This window comes from Wyeomyia smithii, chromosome 3 (genome assembly GCF_029784165.1).
Source record: "Wyeomyia smithii strain HCP4-BCI-WySm-NY-G18 chromosome 3, ASM2978416v1, whole genome shotgun sequence".
NCBI lineage: Eukaryota > Metazoa > Arthropoda > Insecta > Diptera > Culicidae > Wyeomyia > Wyeomyia smithii.
The window spans coordinates 258491740-258510764 of NC_073696.1; the positions used below are offsets into that span (position 1 = coordinate 258491740).

Sequence of the window (19025 nt, forward strand, 5' to 3'; positions counted from 1 at the left end):
TAAACCATTCAATCTTTACTGGTTAAATGTTCAACATATATCCGAATTCAAATTGGGCTTTTTGTGACAAATTTGCGATACCTTATACATAGTTGAAAAAATACAGCATAAACCACTTGCCTTTTAACAGTTAATAAGTTTTTAGTTTATAGAATGTTCCACGCCAATTTTCAATGTTGGATTTCACTTTTTTGACCGATGGAAGAACGCACAGATACTTCATAAAGTCGATTTTTATGAGAACAAGTGCGATTGGCTAAATTACCTGGGCTTGGAAATTAGCCTATAGGGCGCGTACTCCCGGGTGGCGGATGGGAGTGGGAGATGAAGAGAGTTGGTCATCTGTAGATTTCCTTTCTTTTTATTATGACTTTGTGGGAGAATTCTTCTACAAAATAAAATATGCTTTTAATTTTACAAAAGGCTAGTTTTGAAGAATGTATCTCACACGTGGACCAAACCACCGTTTTATTGTTTTTGTTTTTCTCTTTTTTTTCTTTTTTCTATCTATTCTTTTTCTTTCTATGTTTTCTTCCTTTTTTCCTTCTACCTTTCCTAAATATTGAACCCTTGCTCATATTGTCGGTTGGATTCGGTGTTTGCGCGGCTTAGGGTTTTGCAGTTTTGAGTTTTTGATGGCAAACGACCCGTTTCAAAATTCACAACAAATCAGGAGTTGTAGGTGGATGTGTCTTAATGGCTAAAGTTTTCAATGTCCTAAAAGGGACCACAGAGTGAGGTTGCAACTCGTATAACTTGCTCATTATAGACCTGAACAGGTTCGATAGGGAGTGGGAAGTCTTAGAATTTTGGGTTTTCATGAAAATGAAAGGGGGTTTCGACGCTGATTCTCAAACGCGGTTTTCTCGAAGCTGTGAGTTTTGAGTTGTGCCGGGGTGGAGTTCATACTGACATTAATGTACACTGAAGTCTTTTATATGCGGGGGGTGGCGAGTAAACAACCGCATAAGTTCCAGAATCCGCGTAAAAACCGGGTGAATTCTGGAATCCGCATAAATTCCGAAATCCACTTAAAACAGATGCGTTGAAAATTGTGTAAGAGGAGACCTTACTGCCCGGTCAACATTGAATGTAACACAATGTTGCTGTTCTGTAACACAGAAGTAACATTGGTACGTTACAAAGTTATCTAATTGCAACATTACTGTTACTAAAAACATGGTAACATTGTTATATAACAGTATTCAACGTTACTTATATTTGTTTATATTTGTTTATTGTTTCTCGTCTTCGAATAAAAATCGTACAGACTAATCATAGCTTATTCTAATTTCTAATTCTATTTTTAAAAGCCGTTTTCGTCATACCCAGTTCATGGAGGTCACTGACATCGTTATATGCTTTCAGACATGCATTATATGCACTATCACGTCCGTAACTAGTTCTTCGGAAAGGTAAATTAATCGTGGGATAACTTCGGAGGGCTCGCGGGGGTACATTAAAATTGATGTGTCTTAACAGTTCTGGACAGTCAATAACATTTTCTATTATGTCGAAAATAAACGTTCTCTGCAGCTTGATTCGACGGGCTGCGAGAGTTTCTAAATTAAGAAGCATGCAACGCGCGGTGTAGTCAGGTAAATTCACCGGATCATTCCACGGTAGTTGGCGTAAAGCATACCGAATGAACTGCTTTTGTATCCGCTCTAATTTCACGGCGTGCGCTAGTTGGTATGGTGCCCAGACTTGAACTGCATACTCAAGGATGCTCCGAACCAATGCACAGAAGAGGGTTTTTAGAGTGTATACATCAGTGAAATGGCGCGACTGCCTTCGAATGAGTCCGAGCACTGCAAACGCTTTGGCTGCAATGATTGAGACATGATCATGAAATCGGAGTTTAGAGTCTATTGTGACTCCTAGATCGCGAACAGAAGTGACCCGCTCCAGGACGTTACCATCGATGTAATATGTATGGTTTACAGAGTCAGAGCGTCTTGTGAATGAGACAATTTTGCACTTCGCTGCGTTCATTTTCATGCCATTTTGTGAACACCATAGCGAAAGTTCGTTGATGTCGTCTTGCAAAGCCAGACAGTCCAGAGGTGCCGATACTACTCTATAGAATTTGAGGTCATCAGCAAACATCTGCTTCTGGGACTTCAGTCTAGTGCATATGTCGTTTACAAACAAGACAAATATAAGCGGACCCAGTACGCTTCCCTGTGGGACACCAGACGTGAGGACGAACTCTTTGGAACACACGGAGTTCACGCAGACTGAGGCTTTACGGGTAGTGAGGTATGAGTGTAGCCATTCGGTGATGTGCTCTGGAAACCCCATACGTTTAAGTTTTTCGATGGCATAATCGTGTGGTACAATATCAAAAGCCTTAGAGAAATCGACATAGACAGCATCGACTTGTTTTCTGTTCTCAATTTCAGGAAATAGTGCGTTTGTATAACACATCAGGTTGGAGGTTGTGGACCTTTGTTGCACAAACCCGTGTTGGTATTCTGATATAAGCGGTCGTGCTACTCTATATAGCACGACATGAACTAGCGACTCGAATATCTTCGCAAGTGAGCATAGTATTGATATGCCACGATAATTGTTGACGTGGTGAATATTGCCAGTTTTGAGAATCGGTACAATGCGTGCGGTTTTCCAGACCGTTGGGAAGACCTTCGAAGAGAGCGATAAGTTGAAGAGGCATGAAACAGGATGAGCCAGTGATGCTGCGCAATTTTTGAGAAGTAGAGGCGGAAGCCCGTCCGCCCCAGCGCCTTTTGTGGTGTCGACATTTTCCAGTGCTTTTCGAACCTCTCCAATCGAAAACCTTATTTCTGGTAGACTTATGTCATACGAATTTACACTCTGGAAGCATTCGGGACGTATCGCAGGGGACGATGTACTATAGACACTTTGGAAGAAGTCGGAAAATAATTCAACAGCTTCATCAGCCGTATTTGAGGTTTTACTCGCATGTTGTAAACTGGACGGTATTCTAGGGCCAGCCTTAAGTGACTTTACATATTTCCAGAAAGAGGCCGGATTTTGCCTGAGGTTTTGTTGTACATTTTGCAAATACGCCCTGTGAGTATCAGCAAGAAGATTCTTATACGTAGCTTCCATATTCCGAAGCACCCTACGGTTTTCTTGGGTTTTCGACTTGAAGAAGCTTTTTCTCATTTTACGAAGCATGTTCCTTGAGTGGCGAAGTTCGGGAGTCCACCAAGACCTGCGAGTTGATGCGTGGGGCGCACGACGTACAAGCGGAACATGTGTGTTGATTACCTCAAACAGTTTATCATAGAAAGTAGACATATCCAAATCGACGGATTCGTTAACCAGATGCTGTTGCCAGTCGATAGAGGCAAGAGCATTATTCAGCACATCAAAATCGCACCGCCTGAAATTTAGCTCCACTGCAATATAACAAAAATGCTTGACTTGTAATGTAACGAAATATCCTTTTGGTAATGTAATTGTTATTTTTTTTTTTTTTTTTTTAAGGGGGGATTTGTTAGTAGCTTAAGTATTTATGATAAATATTAGTAAATAATGAGTATGTGTGTCCAATCACAAATGGTGACTTCTCAACACTGTTAGAAATTTGAAATTTCAATTGTTAGGATTTGTTTGCTTTCGCAATAAGGACTTATCATTCGTAGGGATTTAAACCTACTTGTCAGAAAAGGGGAAGTAAACTTACAACTAACTTAATTGCTAACTTATTGGCTATAAAGAGAGCTTATCGTAGCAATTGAGGATTGCAACGATTTTTGTCGAAAATTGTTAATAATTTTATTTGACATAGCTTCTAATGGTTCAACACCAGTAAGTCTATGTAATTCGAGTGTACCAAACCAAGGAGGACGCTTCAAAATCATTTTCAGAATTTTATTCTGAATCCTTTGGAGCGTTTTCTTCCTTGTTGAACAGCAACTTGACCAGATCGGTACAGCATAAAGCATTGCTGGTCTAAAAATTTGTTTGTAAATCAAAAGTTTGTTCTTTAAACAAAGTTTAGAATTCCTGTTAATGAGAGGATATAAACATCTCGTATATTTGATGCACTTGGCTTGTATACTCTCAATGTGCTCTTTGAAAATAAGTTTTTTATCATAAATTAGTCCCAAGTACTTAACCTTGTCGGACCAACTTAAAATAACCCCATTCATCTTGACAACGTGATTATTGTTTGGCTTGAGGAAAGACGCCCTAGGCTTATGCGGAAAAATTATCATTTGAGTTTTAGAAGCATTGGGAGAGATTTTCCACTTTTGCAAGTAGGAAGAAAAAATATCTAAACTTTTCTGCAATTGACACGAAGGCTTTTTCCTTTTACGGAAATGCTTGTGTCATCGCAGAACAATGACTTTGTGCATCCTGGAGGCAAATCAGGAAGATCTGAAGTGAATATGTTGTACAGGACTGGCCCCAAGACTGAACCTTGAGGTACACCTGCTCTGACAGGAAATCTATCAGATTTTGAATTCTGATAGACAACCTGCAGAGTTCGATCAGTAAGATAATTTTTTAAAATTTTGATAAGGAAAATCGGAAAATTAAAAGTTTGCAATTTCGCAATCAAACCTTTATGCCAAACACTGTCGAATGCTTTTTCTATGTCTAAAAGAGCAGCTCCAGTGGAATAACCTTCAGATTTGTTAGCTCGTATCATATTAGTAACTCTGAGCAATTGATGAGTAGTGGAATGCCCATGGCGAAATCCAAACTGTTCATTTGCAAAAATTGAATTTTCGTTGATGTGTGACATCATTCTGTTAAGAATAATTCTCTCAAACAGTTTACTTATTGAAGAAAGCAAACTGATTGGTCGGTAACTTGAAACTTCAGCTGGATTCTTATCCGGCTTTAAAATTGGAGTAATTTTTGCATTTTTCCATAATTTGGGAAAATATGCAATTTTGAAGCAGCAATTGAAAATTTTTACTAAAAATTCCATTGTGCTCTCAGGGAGATGTTTGATTAGTATATTAAAGATTCCATCGTCACCAGGTGCTTTCATATTTTTGAAATTTTTAATAATTGATTTAATCTCATTCAAGTTAGTTTCAATTATTTCTGCAGGTAAAAAATTCTGGGAAGAAATTAAATCAAATTGACGTGTGACTTCATTTTCAATTGGACTCACAAAATTCAAATTTGAGTTATGAACACTCTCAAACTGCTGAGCAAGTCTTTGAGCCTTTTGTTCATTGGATACAAGAAAACGTTCACCATCTTTTAAAACTGGAATAGGCTTTGAAGGTTTCTTAAGAATCTTCGACAGCTTCCAAAATGGTTTTGAATATGGTTTCAATTTTTCAACTTTAGTCTCAAAATTTTGATTTCTCAGAAGAGTAAATCTATGTTTAATCTCTTTCTGTAAATCTTTATAAATAGTTTTAAAAACAGGGTCACGAGAACGTTGATATTGACGTCTGCGGACATTTTTCAAACGAATTAGAAGTTGAAGATTTTCGTCAATTATTGATGAATCAAATTTCACTTGAGCCTTTGGAACAGAATGATTCCTGGCATCAACAATTGCACATTTCAATGCTTCCAAAGCGGAATCAATATTCACTTCGTTTTGCAAATCAAGCTCATTATTGAAATTTCTCTCAATATGAGTTTTGTATCTTTCCCAATTAGCCTTGTTATAATTAAAAACAGAGCTCATAGGGTTTAAAACTGATTCATGTGATAAAGAAAAAGTTATTGGAAGATGGTCAGAATCAAAGTCAGCATGTGTGATCAAATCACTACACACATGACTTTGATCTGTTAGCACCAAATCAATTGTTGAAGGGTTTCTTACAGAAGAAAAGCATGTAGGACTATTCGGAGACAAAATAGAATAGTATCCTGAAGAACAATCATTGAATAAAATTTTTCCATTGGAATTACTTTGAGAATTATTCCATGAACGATGTTTAGCGTTAAAATCGCCGATTATGAAAAATTTCGAACGATTTCTGGTGAGTTTTTGTAAATCACCTTTAAAATAATTTTTGAGCTCGCGTGTGCATTGAAATGGTAAATATGCTGCGGCAATAAACAAAATCCCAAGTTCAGTTCGAACTTCAATTCCCAAAGTTTCAATAACTTTCGTCTCAAGATGGGGAAAAGCACGATGTTTGATTCGGCGATGAATAACAATTGCAACTCCACCGCCGGAACCCTGAATCCTATCATATCTATGAACCACGTAATTGGGATCATATTTTAATTTTATGTTAGGTTTCAAAAATGTTTCAGTAATAATTGCAATATGCACATTATTTACTGTTAAAAAATTAAAAAGCTCATTCTCATTGGCCTTCAATGAGCGAGCATTCCAATTTAATATTTTAATTGTTTTATTTAAAATCATTGCTTAATTTTAAATTAGAAACAATTTTAATAGTAAAATTTGTGCCTATTTGAATGGCTTCAAACATTGATTTTGCCTGCAACATGGCGTTCATAAGATCGAACATTGCCTGTTGCAAAAAAGAAAGTTTACCTGCCGTAATAGGCCCCAGGCAGTTGACATTAGAAAAAATATTTTCGGTAGCAATATTAGCTGGAGTGATAGGTGTACAATTATTTTCTAGCGTGTTTTGCTTACCCATATTAACGGTCATTTTCGAACTACCAACACTAGGCGGTATAATGTTCGAACTACCTGTAACCTGTGCATAAGTTAAACGGGTATGCAAAGGAGTAGGTAAACTATGCGTCACTGGTACGCTTGGAGAATTTTGTTTTGAAGTTGGTTTTAATTGAGAAATTGAATTTTGTTTACCTTGCCTTGCCTTAACAATTGCTAAACGGACTGGGCATTGATAAAAATTTGACATATGGTTGCCGTTACAATTCGCACAGCGAAAATTTTTACTCTCTTTCACAGGACATGTGTCCTTTTTGTGAGAAGAGTCTCCACAATTAAGACATTTTTGGTCCATGTTACAGAATTTGGAACCATGGCCATAACGTTGGCAAGTACGGCATTGGGTGATATGCTTTTCACCTCCGCCATACTTCCTATAAATTTCCCACTTACACGCACATTATACAAAGCATGTGCTTTTTCAAAAAATTTTAAGTTGTTAACCTCATTGCGGTTAAAATGAATTAAATAATTAACAAGGGAAATTCCAGTTCTCTGACTGTCCTCGCCTCGTGATTTTTGTTTCATTAGAATTACTTGGGTAGGGGCTATGCCAAGTAATTCTGTTAAAGTAAGTTTGATCTCATCAACGGTTTGATCGTTGGTGAGACCTTTCAAGACAACCTTGAACGGCTTGGCGTTCTTGGTGTCATATGTAAAAAATTTGTACATCTTGTCAGTTAAATACTGGACAAGACGATCACGACCCTTTACTGAGTCGGCTAATAAGCGGCATTCACCTCTACGGCCTATTTGATAGGTAACTTTAACGTCAGAAACAAACGTTGAAAGTTCCTTTTTGAATATATTAAATTCAGAAGAAATAGTTACCACAATAGGTGGAACTTTCTCCTTTTTTAAAGATTTTATATTTTGTATAGTTTCATTATTAACAACTTCCATTTCACCAGCTTCTTGCTCAGGCAAAATATCAAAAGGATTGTCACTACAGACACTCGAAGTGTCAGAAAGAGATGCCTCTCTTTTACTCCCCGCAGCGATGCGAGGTTTCTTTTTCCGTCCAGCCATTTCAGGTGATACGAAAAAAGTTAAAACAAATGTTAAATTCAAAAGTAGGTAGTCTTGAGAAAGACTGATGGGAAATAACTTTCAGGTAGTCTTTAAAAGACACACTGACAAAACACAAACTTTGAAGCTATAGGCAGTCAAAGACCAGTCCACAAGCAACCGAAAAAACGTCTGACCTGTAGGACAGTTCAAGACGCACTCATGTAATTGTTATTAATTATGCACATTTCAAGGTTATCAAAATGTAACGTAACATTTATCGAAATTAATAGTAACATTGTAATTTCAAGCGCATCAAAATTGTATTTGAAATTTAAAGTATAGTAAACACAGTCAGGTTTCTTTACGTGGGGATACGTTCCAAATTTGTATGGAACCGCGTAAAAAGAGAATAAATTGAGTTAAAAAAATAACGTAAAAAACCGTCCCAAAACGTCCCAAAACTTTGATTGAATATGTTGGTGGTCAGTCAGGGATTTTCAGTATTTAAACCAAAAATTGTGATTTTACTATTGAAATCTTTGTTTAGGACAAACGGAAAACGCGTTTGGAATGAAGTCGATATCTTATACCGTTTTTGAGTTTTTGAAGAAAGCAACCGCGTAAAAAACCTGACTGTATAATTAAAACATTCGAAGCTGCCGAATACCGCTGGTTACCTCACCATACACACATTTTTTTGGTGGTTATAGACGTAAAGAGACACAATAATGAGTAGATTGCTACGAAAAAAAATGTAACATCCGTTAGTATTATTTTGTTGAAACCGCGAGAAATTTCAAAAGCGTGCGGGACACTCTTGATGAACGTAGAACATTTCGCGGGACGTATTTCTAGGCGGGATAATTTGTTGAAACGCGGAACTGTTCCGCGAAACGAGGGACTTCTGGTCACTTTAAATTATGAGTAATTTTTCTCATGATCTGAGATTTCGAAATGTGAACGTGTTAACGACAAACCGGAAGAGGTTTGACGCTACAGATTACCGTAATATACATCCATTTCAAACATCTTTTCAAGGGGCAGAGAGAAGATTCTCAATAATACGGCGATTGAAAACGGGACTCTGTAAGGTCAGCACGCAGGATCAATTTTCATGTCTAGTTCTCCTCAATATTGTTTGCTTATAGAATTTTTTTTTAAATAATTCATTAGAAAAAATAAAAAAAGCTGGAAAGCTCCTTTCCGCACCTTGGGAAAAAGTTTGATATGGAATAAAAATCGAATTATTATAGTTTGTGTAATCAAAAATATGATTATTATATACCATTTTGTTCCTTTAACGATGTGTAACCATAGGCGCCAACTTTGGGGGGGCAAGGCACTTTTTGCCCCTCAAAGTTGGCGCCCATGTGTGTAGTTTTTTACTGTAGGACCACTTCCAGGGAATCAACAGGTGTTGAAAAAAGCGACAGTCAGTGTTGAGACGGTTTGCCTTTCTATTTCTCAGTGATTAGTGTTCGGAATTTGAATATAAGCCGTTTTCTGATTCTCGTTATTTCCATATACAAAACATATTCAAATCTATATAAATAGCACCTAATTGCAACAAAAATAAAATAACCAACATGATAAACATCGATGATAAAATTCATTTGTCGTTGATTTTTTAGTGCAAGAAGTTACACTATAGCTTATTTGCTCAAAACTTGATGCAATACGGTATATTGAATACAACCATTCTGTGGAAAATTCTCGGGGGCTAAAAAATTCCTTGTGTGAAATGGAAGCGCTCTTTGCGACATTTGAAAGCTCTTGTATCCGAAAGCGAAATAAAACGATTTTTGGCGATGATTTGATGTTATTAAAACGACTAAAAACATTTTGTTTTGCTTTGCTAAAGGAGGTTTGCGTTGAGGCTGTGATTAAGATTCTCAACACATTAGTTCGGAGAGTCAATCTCCGAAACCCGAAAAAAAAATAAGCGTTAACCGCTTCAGATATTTTTTCCAATAAAAATTAAGAAGGATAGAGCTCCCCTAAGATTTTTCTTAGTTGCGCCTATGCGAAAATTATATGACTGTAGAGTATCTCTCCTACGAAAAAAAGTGCAAACAAGATCAGCAAAAGAAAAACTTTACTAATAGTTAATGATAGTTTTTCTAGCTGATAACTCTAAGTAGTTACTGATGGTATACCCATCCCAAGCATAGTGCATTCTTGATTTCGCTTACGCCCATTACCAACGTGGCTTCAGTCGCTGCTGGTGATGCGACATGCAAATAGTCGCAAGATAGTTCTGATGGTGCACATCGAGTGCCAACTTTTACTAACCGGGACTTCACCCTAAACGAATCAAACTGAGCAGCTAATTGAAATCGTGTGTAACAGGGGTGGGCGAAACGGCTCTTTTGCAAGAGCGGGCCCGTATGGGGGATGACAGCTAAACAGTGTTTTAGTGGGTGACATTACCCGTCTCGTCTGGTATGCTACAACGCAAATCTGAAGAGCCCTGCTTAGTTACCCCCAGCCCTCCGGCTCCAGCAGAATTAGGCTCTCCAAAAAAAAAAAAAGACAAAAACAAGTGCGATTGGCTAAGTTACCTTTTTGGATTTTTATCAGGTTCCAGTCGCTAGTCCTTTTTTGTTTCTTACTTATTTCGCTGCCATGCGGCTGTCGTTGTTTCTCTCACGAAAACAAGGTGTCTAGAACCAGAACTTTATTCCGTCAAAAGAATATCGGGAAAATATACTTTTTTAGACTATGCAACTGAAGGTTGCCTGTTTGTGGAAATGGAATTCTGTAACTATTCTTGGTTCTGGGAAAGAGGTTGCTGCACGATTTAGCTGGAATTTGGTATGGGAACTGTTTTCCTTTGGGGTACAATTTTACGTTGTGTCCTTCGCCACAAGGAATTGCTCGATCTAATCTAAAGTTCCAAGTCCTTGCCTGGAGCTAGGTGGACTCTGTGAGTGATGGTGTTCCAAGTTGTATTAAACTCACAGCGCACTACAATGAACCTTTTTATTTGTCAGAAAAGACACGGTCTATTTCCAGAGCTTTTCGCCGATGCAGGTAGTTTCACCATTCTTGGAGACGGAACGCCGATTCCATCCCAGACTTTTGGAAAGGGGCGAATTAACGCGAAGGCGAACCAGGCGGTCGGCTGCTCGTCAGTCATCGAATTGTGCCAAGGGGCCATCCACATACCACGTGGACAGCTTGGGGGGAGGAGGAGGGGGGTTGTGTAATGTTCACGGTCTATTCAAATTTTTTAGAATTTATGTGAGCAGTTCCACGGGGGGGGTCAAAATTGTTTAAAATCTGTCCACGTAGTATGTGGATGGCCCCCAAAGGAATGAGCGAAAAATTTAAAAATATAAAACTCGAATGATAATACTAATTTTAATGTTCGGCAGTTTTCATTGACTATCTTATTAGAGACAGCTATTTCCCGAAATTATCGAGTAAATAAAAAATTGTAGGATAATATCGGGCAAACGGAATAAGAAACAGTTTATTGGAAAACTATCCTAATGGTTGCACGTTTTGATTGGGAATGACTGAAAATCTTCTCCATGAGCGCTTGTCGACTTCTTAAGGTGAAATGGTATTGAATCCACAATCCACTGGTCTTACGCTTCAGTTCTGGCCAGAAACTCTCGATGGGGCCAGCTAGGGGTCGCACCATCTCCTCCAACGCTTGCTTCGAGTAGTGGGTCGACGGCAGATTCAGCCAGTACACTGCGTTTTCGCCCTTATGGTGTTTCTTGATGAACGACGCAACTCAAGGCAGGCACTTCCTACTATAAATTTCCCCGTTCACGGCCAGTCCGGAGCGAAAGATCGGCTTTGACATCCCCTTCTCGCTGACTGTCAACTACAGCAGTTCTTCCATGGGGAACTTGGTGTGTCAAATGATCTTCACCTCGGAGCTCACTTCCTTCGTGGAGGAAGTAGAATACGAAGTGCCCTGCCAGTCGTTGCCATCCATGTTCAGCAGGGTTTTTATATAAGGGGGGGGGGGGGGGTTGTTAGTAGTTTAAGTATTTATGATAAATATTAGTAAATAATAAGTATGTGTGTCCAATCACAAATGGTGACTTCTCAACACTGTTAGAAAAATTTGCTTTCGCAATTAGGACTTATCATTCGTAGGGATTTAAACCTACTTGCCAAGAAAGGGAAGTAAACTTACAACTAACTTAATTGCTAACTTTTTGGCTATAAAGAGAGCTTATCGTAGCAATTGAGGATTGCAACGATTTTTGTCGAAAATTGTTAATAATTTTATTTGACATAGCTTCTAATTGTTCAACACCAGTAAGTCTATGAAATTCGAGTGTACCAAACCAAGAAGGACGCTTCAAAATCATTTTCAAAATTTTATTCTGAATCCTTTGGAGCGTTTTCTTCCTTGTTGAACAGCAACTTGACCAGATCGGTACAGCATAAAGCATTGCTGGTCTAAAAATTTGTTTGTAAATCAAAAGTTTGTTCTTTAAACAAAGTTTAGAATTCCTGTTAATGAGAGGATATAAACATCTTGTATATTTGATGCACTTGGCTTGTATACTCTCAATGTGCTTCTTTGAAAATAAGTTTTTTATCGTAAATTAGTCCCAAGTACTTAACCTTGTCAGACCAACTTAAAATATCCCCATTCATCTTTATAACGTGATTAATGTTTCACTCATTTTTGGTGATTAATGTTTGGCTCAAGAAAAAGAAGCCCTAGTCTTATGGGGCAAAATTGTCATTTGAGTTTTAGAAGCATTGGGAGAAATTTTCCACTTTTGCATATGACACGAAGACTTTTTCCTTTTACGGAAATGCTTGTGTCATCGCAGAACAATGACTTTGTGCATCCTGGAGGCAAATCAGGAAGATCTGAAGTGAGTATTTTGTACAGGACTGGACCCAAGACTGAACCTTTAGGCACACCTGCTCTGACAGGAAATCTATCAGATTTTGAATTCTGATAGACAACCTGCAGAGTTCGATCAGTAAGGTATTTTTTTTTAAATTTTGATAAGGAAAATTGGAAAATTAAAAGCTTGCAATTTCGCAAGCAAAACGTCATGCCAAACACTGTCGAATGCCTTTTCTATGTCTAAAAGAGCAGCTCCAGTGGAATAACCTTCAGATTTGTTCGCTCGTATCATATTAGTAACTCTGAGCAATTGATGAGTAGTGGAATGCCCATGGCGAAATTCAAACTGTTCATCTGCAAAAATTGAATTTTCGTTGATGTGAGACATCATTCTGTTAAGAATAATTCTCTCAAACAGGTTACTTATTGAAGAAAGCAAACTGATTGGTCGATAACTTGAAACCTCAGCTGGATTCTTATCCGGCATGAAAATTGGAGTTGTTTTTGCATTTTTCCATAATTTGGGAAAATATGCAATTTTGAAGCAACTATTGAAAAATTTTACTAAAAATTCCACTGTGCTCTCAGGGATATGTTTAGTTAATATGTTAAAGATTCCATTGTTACCTGATGCTTTCATATTTTTAAAATTTTCAATAATTGTTTTAATTTCATTCAAATTAGTTTCAATTACCTATTTCTGTAGATGAAAAATTCTGGGAAGAAATTAAATCAAATTTACATGTGACTTCATTTTCAATGTTCAGCAGGTTTATTTTCAGTTTGGCCGATGGCACCAACCTCCCGACTCGGTTTTCTTCTTCAGCGTCCTTTAAAAGTTCTTATCGCTCAGGGTCATCGGCCGCTTGGGACCGGGTTTTTTTTCGATGATTTGATTCTTGTCCAATAATGCCAAGATATTATAGATGCCGAAACGGGCGTATCCGACGTTCACAAAGTGTCGCACTATATCCATTTTTTTACGCGGCGGAGTACCGTTCTTTGAAGACGCACACTTCTGAATGAAATAGATTCACTGTTTTCGCCATCACGGTTAGAGTTCGAGTTATTTTTTTTTTCTGTCGATTCATGCTTACTATGATTGATGGGTTGTTTCGTTAGTGCATGTAAAGGTAAACCAATGAAAAATAGGCAATTTTTGTGCATTTTTAATGCAAACTCAGGACTCAACAGTTTGTCTCCTCGAAAAAAGTCTCCATCCAAAATTTGAACTTAAGTGGACTTTTGGCAAGGCTTTAGTAGAGATAGTTACGTAACTGTGATGTTTGCTTGAAATTGAAAATTTTGGAGAGGGGTCAGGCTGTTCGGCGTTACGTATTTTAGAGGGGGAGGGGGCTAATCGAACGTTACCTATCATTACATAGGGGGGAGGGAGTCTGAAATCTAGATTATTAGCGTTACGTAATTTGTGTACGACGCCTAATAACAGAAATGCTCACCGAGAACGGGACAGCGAAAGGACTGCTTCTAGGTTTTGCTGCGGCAACTGGAATTTCGTTAACAGCGACGGAACGACTTTGTGGACGGGAAAACTACACTTACAACCAAAATTCTCTTGATTCGAGAAGCACATGGGATGCTTTACACGGGACGAACAGGATCCGGCGGATGGAAGTCCCCTTCGAGCACTTGCCACCATCTGCCTTAGCATCGAGGCAGTGAACTGGTTCAAAGTACGAAAGCGTCATGGAAAAATGTGAAAAAATGCAATGCAGACCGATTGGTTTGTTGCGGAAATTGACCAGTATTTGGCTGTCCGAGTGCAGTTCTGTGGAGGAGTACGTAAGTCAGCTGATGTCAACCAGTCACAAGCTCTCTGAAGTTGGCTTCAAGGTCGACGATACGTGGTTGGCGAGTCTTCTTCTGGTGGGCCTACCGGAAATGTACGAGCCTATGATTACGAGCTTCGAGACGTCTGGAACCAAGATTACCGCGGTTGCAGTTAAGACCAAAACCCTCTAGGACGTAGATGAGTAGTGTAACGAAGTCCTAGGATGATGGCTAATGTCCCATGCATTCCAGGCTTAGCGCTCATTATAATGTCCGTGAGCAAAATTTGTAACACTGAGTCTCCATGGAGGGCGCTTATGAAGTTCGATCGCAATTCAATGAACAAGTCGCTGTTGGCAGGGAGGCAGGGGGCCTCTACAAGTTGTGCTTGGCCAATCAGCAAGTTTCATGTGTGGAAAAGAAAGCGGGCGACATGGTTCTATGGTATCGGCGAATGGGTCATCTGAAACAAGAGAGCCGTAAAATAGCTATTGGCATTCGATACCGGGATGCAGTCATTCCCACATGTCACGTTTTTTAAGTATTCTTGCTAGTACATTTCGAGCTACTTAGTCTTGTTTGTCACGAAAACCTGGGTTTTTTTGCTTGAGACACCACTTCGATTTGTACTTTCTGCTTCAATGTCTTGTTGCAACTTCCTACTGGCCCGGAAAAATTGAAACCCTTCTCGCAGATGAGTCCTTCTGATTATGTTTTGACTGGCATTGAAAAGACAGCTCGTTACTTAATGGTTGTCATTGAAGATTGTTGACCTGTCATCTATAGACCTGCTTCAGAAATGTTTTGAAAAAGTCACATAGAGTAACGTGAATTGAAGATTAATTCTTTTTACCTATTTCTTACAACACACCGAAGACCAGTTTTTTTTAAACTTGATTTTCTCTCCTAGCTTTATTTGTATAATTTTTCGCTATAGTAATATTTTTGCTCAGCGAACGAATCTCTCCCTTTTGTATGTTGCTACAAGCTCTCGTTCGGCTGTTCAACATCAAGGGTTTTGGCTAACTGGGGTGCTATTTGCTAGACACCGCCCCGTCAGCTACTTCTACGCATTCGCTGCTGTTCACTTTTTTTTTTGTTTTGGGATCATTCGTTCTCCTTGTTTTTCTCCTATTACAACTATTCTTCTTGCTGCTTACTTTTAGCGTTTTCGATTTTACGATTGGTATTTGTAAGGGGGTGTTGGTTGGTATAGTTCGTTTTTTATTTTGTTTCATTTTAAATTGCTACTACGTACTGATAAATCACTACGCTTTTAAACTTTCAAACAAGCAAACTCTGCTGCGTTGGTATGTCCATATTGATTATATATGCTTGGCGTACATATGATAGACTTTTTTTCACCATTGATTGAATGATTCTATTCGCATTTTTTATTATTCTGATTATTTTTTCTCTTACAGATTGAGTCATGCAGTTGTATAGATGATGTATAGATATAAACTATAGGTTGTGAGCTGATAATCTAAGTTTTTTCACTTACGAAAGTGATATCACGACATTACATGTAGCTTTGTGTTTTGAGTGTCTGTAGTTAAGGGTTTTTTTTTTCGTGTGTGTAAGGCTAAAGATCTAGCGAAGTCAAGGATGCACATTTTGGATTGATCTACGCGTCGAACGATGAGTTGAGATACATTACGTTACCTACATAATACATTTTCCTTTGCTAGTTAGATGATTACTCTAGCCAATAATTGAAAAACTCACTTCTCTCAGCAGAAGCGTGTTGTTAAATTATTCGTCAAAAAAAGACTCAAACTCAATTTTTTGCTTTGTTTAATTTCACAGATAATTCGGCTGTAGTTGTCAAAACTTACGCACATTTTTTTTCTCTTGTGTATGACCATCTTTACAATGTTTGGATAAAAAATGTTCTGGGGCGTACCTACATCAATACTTTCTAGTTTTCTAACCTAGTAAACAGTGTGTAATAATCAATAAAATAGTTGAGTTTTGAGGAAAACTTGGATGAAAAATCTAATGAAAAAACAAACTTCCTCCCGTCACTTGCGCACGCACTTTCTCACCGTTTGCTCGACTCGTCTCATTTTAAACGTACACATAAAATTATAGCAAAAATCAGATTGCTTTTCCTTACAAACTAATAGAAAAAAGTGTCACCTACCGAACCTAAATTCTGGTTACATCAGACTCGTACAAGGCTTATAAATTTCAGATTGTGGGCGTTTTGCCGCTAAACAATCACCAAGCGCACAAGCGAAGAACTGTCGCATTGTCAAAGAAATGGAACCTTCTAGGCGCGATAACTAGTAACGGCTAGGGAAATCTTTTTTTTATTTTTCAGTTTTCCCATTTGGACAATACGATGGTACAAAAGTTCACCACTCTGGTCCGTTTTGAATTGCTCGCTCAAATCGGAAGCTGATGCTTTTTATTTACTTTTTCAACTAAAAGAAAGTACTGTAACGCATTCGAAGGGTGCAATCTTCTACTAAGTCGATAAATTTTTTGGGCAGCTTTTGCGCTTGCTCAGAAAACCAAGAAGCCCATCCCTGTTAAATATTTACGAATCCGTTTCGAATACCTGACCGAAGGAACCGTTTAAACACTAGCGATGAAGGGAGTGTGGCAAAAGAAAAAAATAAAACAGACAGCACCGTTTTTCGGGTGCCACTAGTTGTCTACCCTAGCAAGCAAACCCGTCGTCGTTTCCGTCGTCTCTAGAGGTCCTAGTGCGAATCGATGAACTCGTAGAGACATTTCGGCACCTGGTTGTGATACTGGATAGAGTGGCGCTGAATAACGCGAGCGGCGAGGCAGGACAGGCGGGTGAACTTGACTGGGTTGACCAGCTCGTGGAGGCGCTGGTTCTGGAGCAGCGATTCAAATGTATCGCCGTCGAGGTTTTTGGTGTCCTAGAATATGAGATTTTTTGTTACTCATTTTTTGTTCAGAGATTAAATTTTATGAGACTCACCAAATGCGCCCCATACTGGAGCAATATCTGGGCCAGGTTGGCCGGGCAGGGTCGCGTCAGAGCCGCTAAATGCAGTGGGGTGTTGCCCGCCTCGTCCTGTGCGTTCGGGTCGGCACCGACCTGCAGCAGGGCCTTGGCGAGGCGGGGTGATGGCAGTTGACAGGCAGGATAGCGACCGACGAGAGCCGCTTCCTTGTAGCACGCGAGATGCAGCGCTGTGCGCCCGGATTTCGCTACAATCTGAAAGAAAAAAAAAATACACTCTTAAAATGTAAAGGAAACCTTATAAGAAAGGGACTTACTTTTAAACTGACTAATTCGTAGAAAGCACGCAGAATCTGATGCTTCATGCTATCACAACAAATTTCCTCGTCCTCGTCTAGCAATCGGGCCAGCAAGCAGGCCAAATGCAGTGAGATGACGAGCGCTCGATTCAGAGCTGTGCTGTCCCGTTCGTGCGATGCCAGTTGTCCCAGCATTATCTGACCGAGCTGCACTTCGCGGATCGATTTCTTAAAAATAATCAGCATGTCGGACGTTTCGATCGGCGGAACAATGCGTCCCCGCGTAATCGGTCGTCCCGCTTCACCCAGCATAAAACTGAACAGCTCGGCAAACGAAAGCAGCGACGATTGGGTCATCGGGTTCAGGGGCTCCAGGATATTCTGCTGCATGGACAGGGCGTACGTCCAGAGCTCTATGCACCGATCGAATCGTCCTGAGTCGGCATACACGGCACCTCTGAAGCGAATATAGTAGCTGGTATCCGGGTGTACCGGTCCGAGGATCCGCTCCCGTATCAGTAACGCCTGCATACGCATCTCGTCCGGGTCCATCACGAGCTCGTCCAGGGCGCTAAGATCGTTCACCTCCTGTGCGTAATCATAGGCGGGAACGGGTTCGCGCATCGCTTTCGGTAGGATGGGGTTGCGGTTATATCTGCGAGAGGATTTAACGAATGTAAAAAAAATGGTTTCGGGTTGAGTAGAAATAGCGATCACTTACCTATCTTCCATGGCACGTTTCCAGAACGAGAGCGCTCCTAACATGTCGCGTTTCTTGTCCACGTAGGTCGCACCAAGCAATTCGAGGGCAGCGATTTTGTCCTCCCGCTTGACGCATGGTAAACTGATAAGATGTTCCACGATTGGCAGGTGACCTGTGACGCTGGCTGCCAGGAGAGGTGTCATTCCTGTCAGGAGATCAAAGAAAAATTATATGAATAGAAGCCAAACAATAACTCTCATAGAGGTTACTTACCGTAGGCATCCACATCCATCGTAGCACCATGCTGTAGCAGTAACTGGAGGATTTCGAGCGATCCGGATTCCGCGCAGTCATGCAGTGCAGTGTTGCCTTTCACGCTGCGCCGATTCACGTCCGCTTTGAGCGAGAGCAGGTATTGTGCTATCTTGTAGTGACCCTTGTAGCAGGCGATCATCAGACAGGTGTGGCCGTGACGATTCGCTACCTCGATATCTAGCGGGGCAAAAGAGGAGGTTAGAAATTGTAGAATGTTTTGATAGAGTGCTCTGAGAATGTTCGATAGAAACCTTGCTGAAACAGATCGAGCGAACTTTATGCTTGCATTACATGAGAAAGCCACGATAAACTTACAAAAATTGCAAACCAAGAAATTTGTGTGCACACATGGAGGCGGATGGTAATCAATCACTATGATTTGCCCCACTGAAAACTAAGCGACTCCATCAGCTAACTCAGATCTTAAAAATGTTTTTTTCTACGCACAATTTGGGCAATTTTGGAGCTAACAAAGCTTAACTTAAATCATGGAAAAGTGTCAAAAC

At 39.5% G+C, this 19025-nt stretch overlaps 1 protein-coding gene across 1 annotated transcript in view; it reads right to left on the reverse strand.

Annotated features, from left to right (window-relative positions):
- Window positions 1-15151: 15151 nt before the first annotated feature.
- The window catches only part of LOC129727628 (protein fem-1 homolog CG6966), a 134191-nt gene continuing 130317 nt past the window's right edge, over window positions 15152-19025 (reverse strand). The window contains exons 4-8 of the mRNA XM_055685623.1: window positions 18478-18696; window positions 18223-18409; window positions 17520-18156; window positions 17218-17457; window positions 15152-17155 (exon numbers count right to left, since the gene is read on the reverse strand). Coding sequence (XP_055541598.1) covers window positions 16970-17155; window positions 17218-17457; window positions 17520-18156; window positions 18223-18409; window positions 18478-18696 — 1469 coding nt within the window. The 3' untranslated portion in view covers window positions 15152-16969. The remainder of the gene's footprint in view (window positions 17156-17217; window positions 17458-17519; window positions 18157-18222; window positions 18410-18477; window positions 18697-19025) is intronic.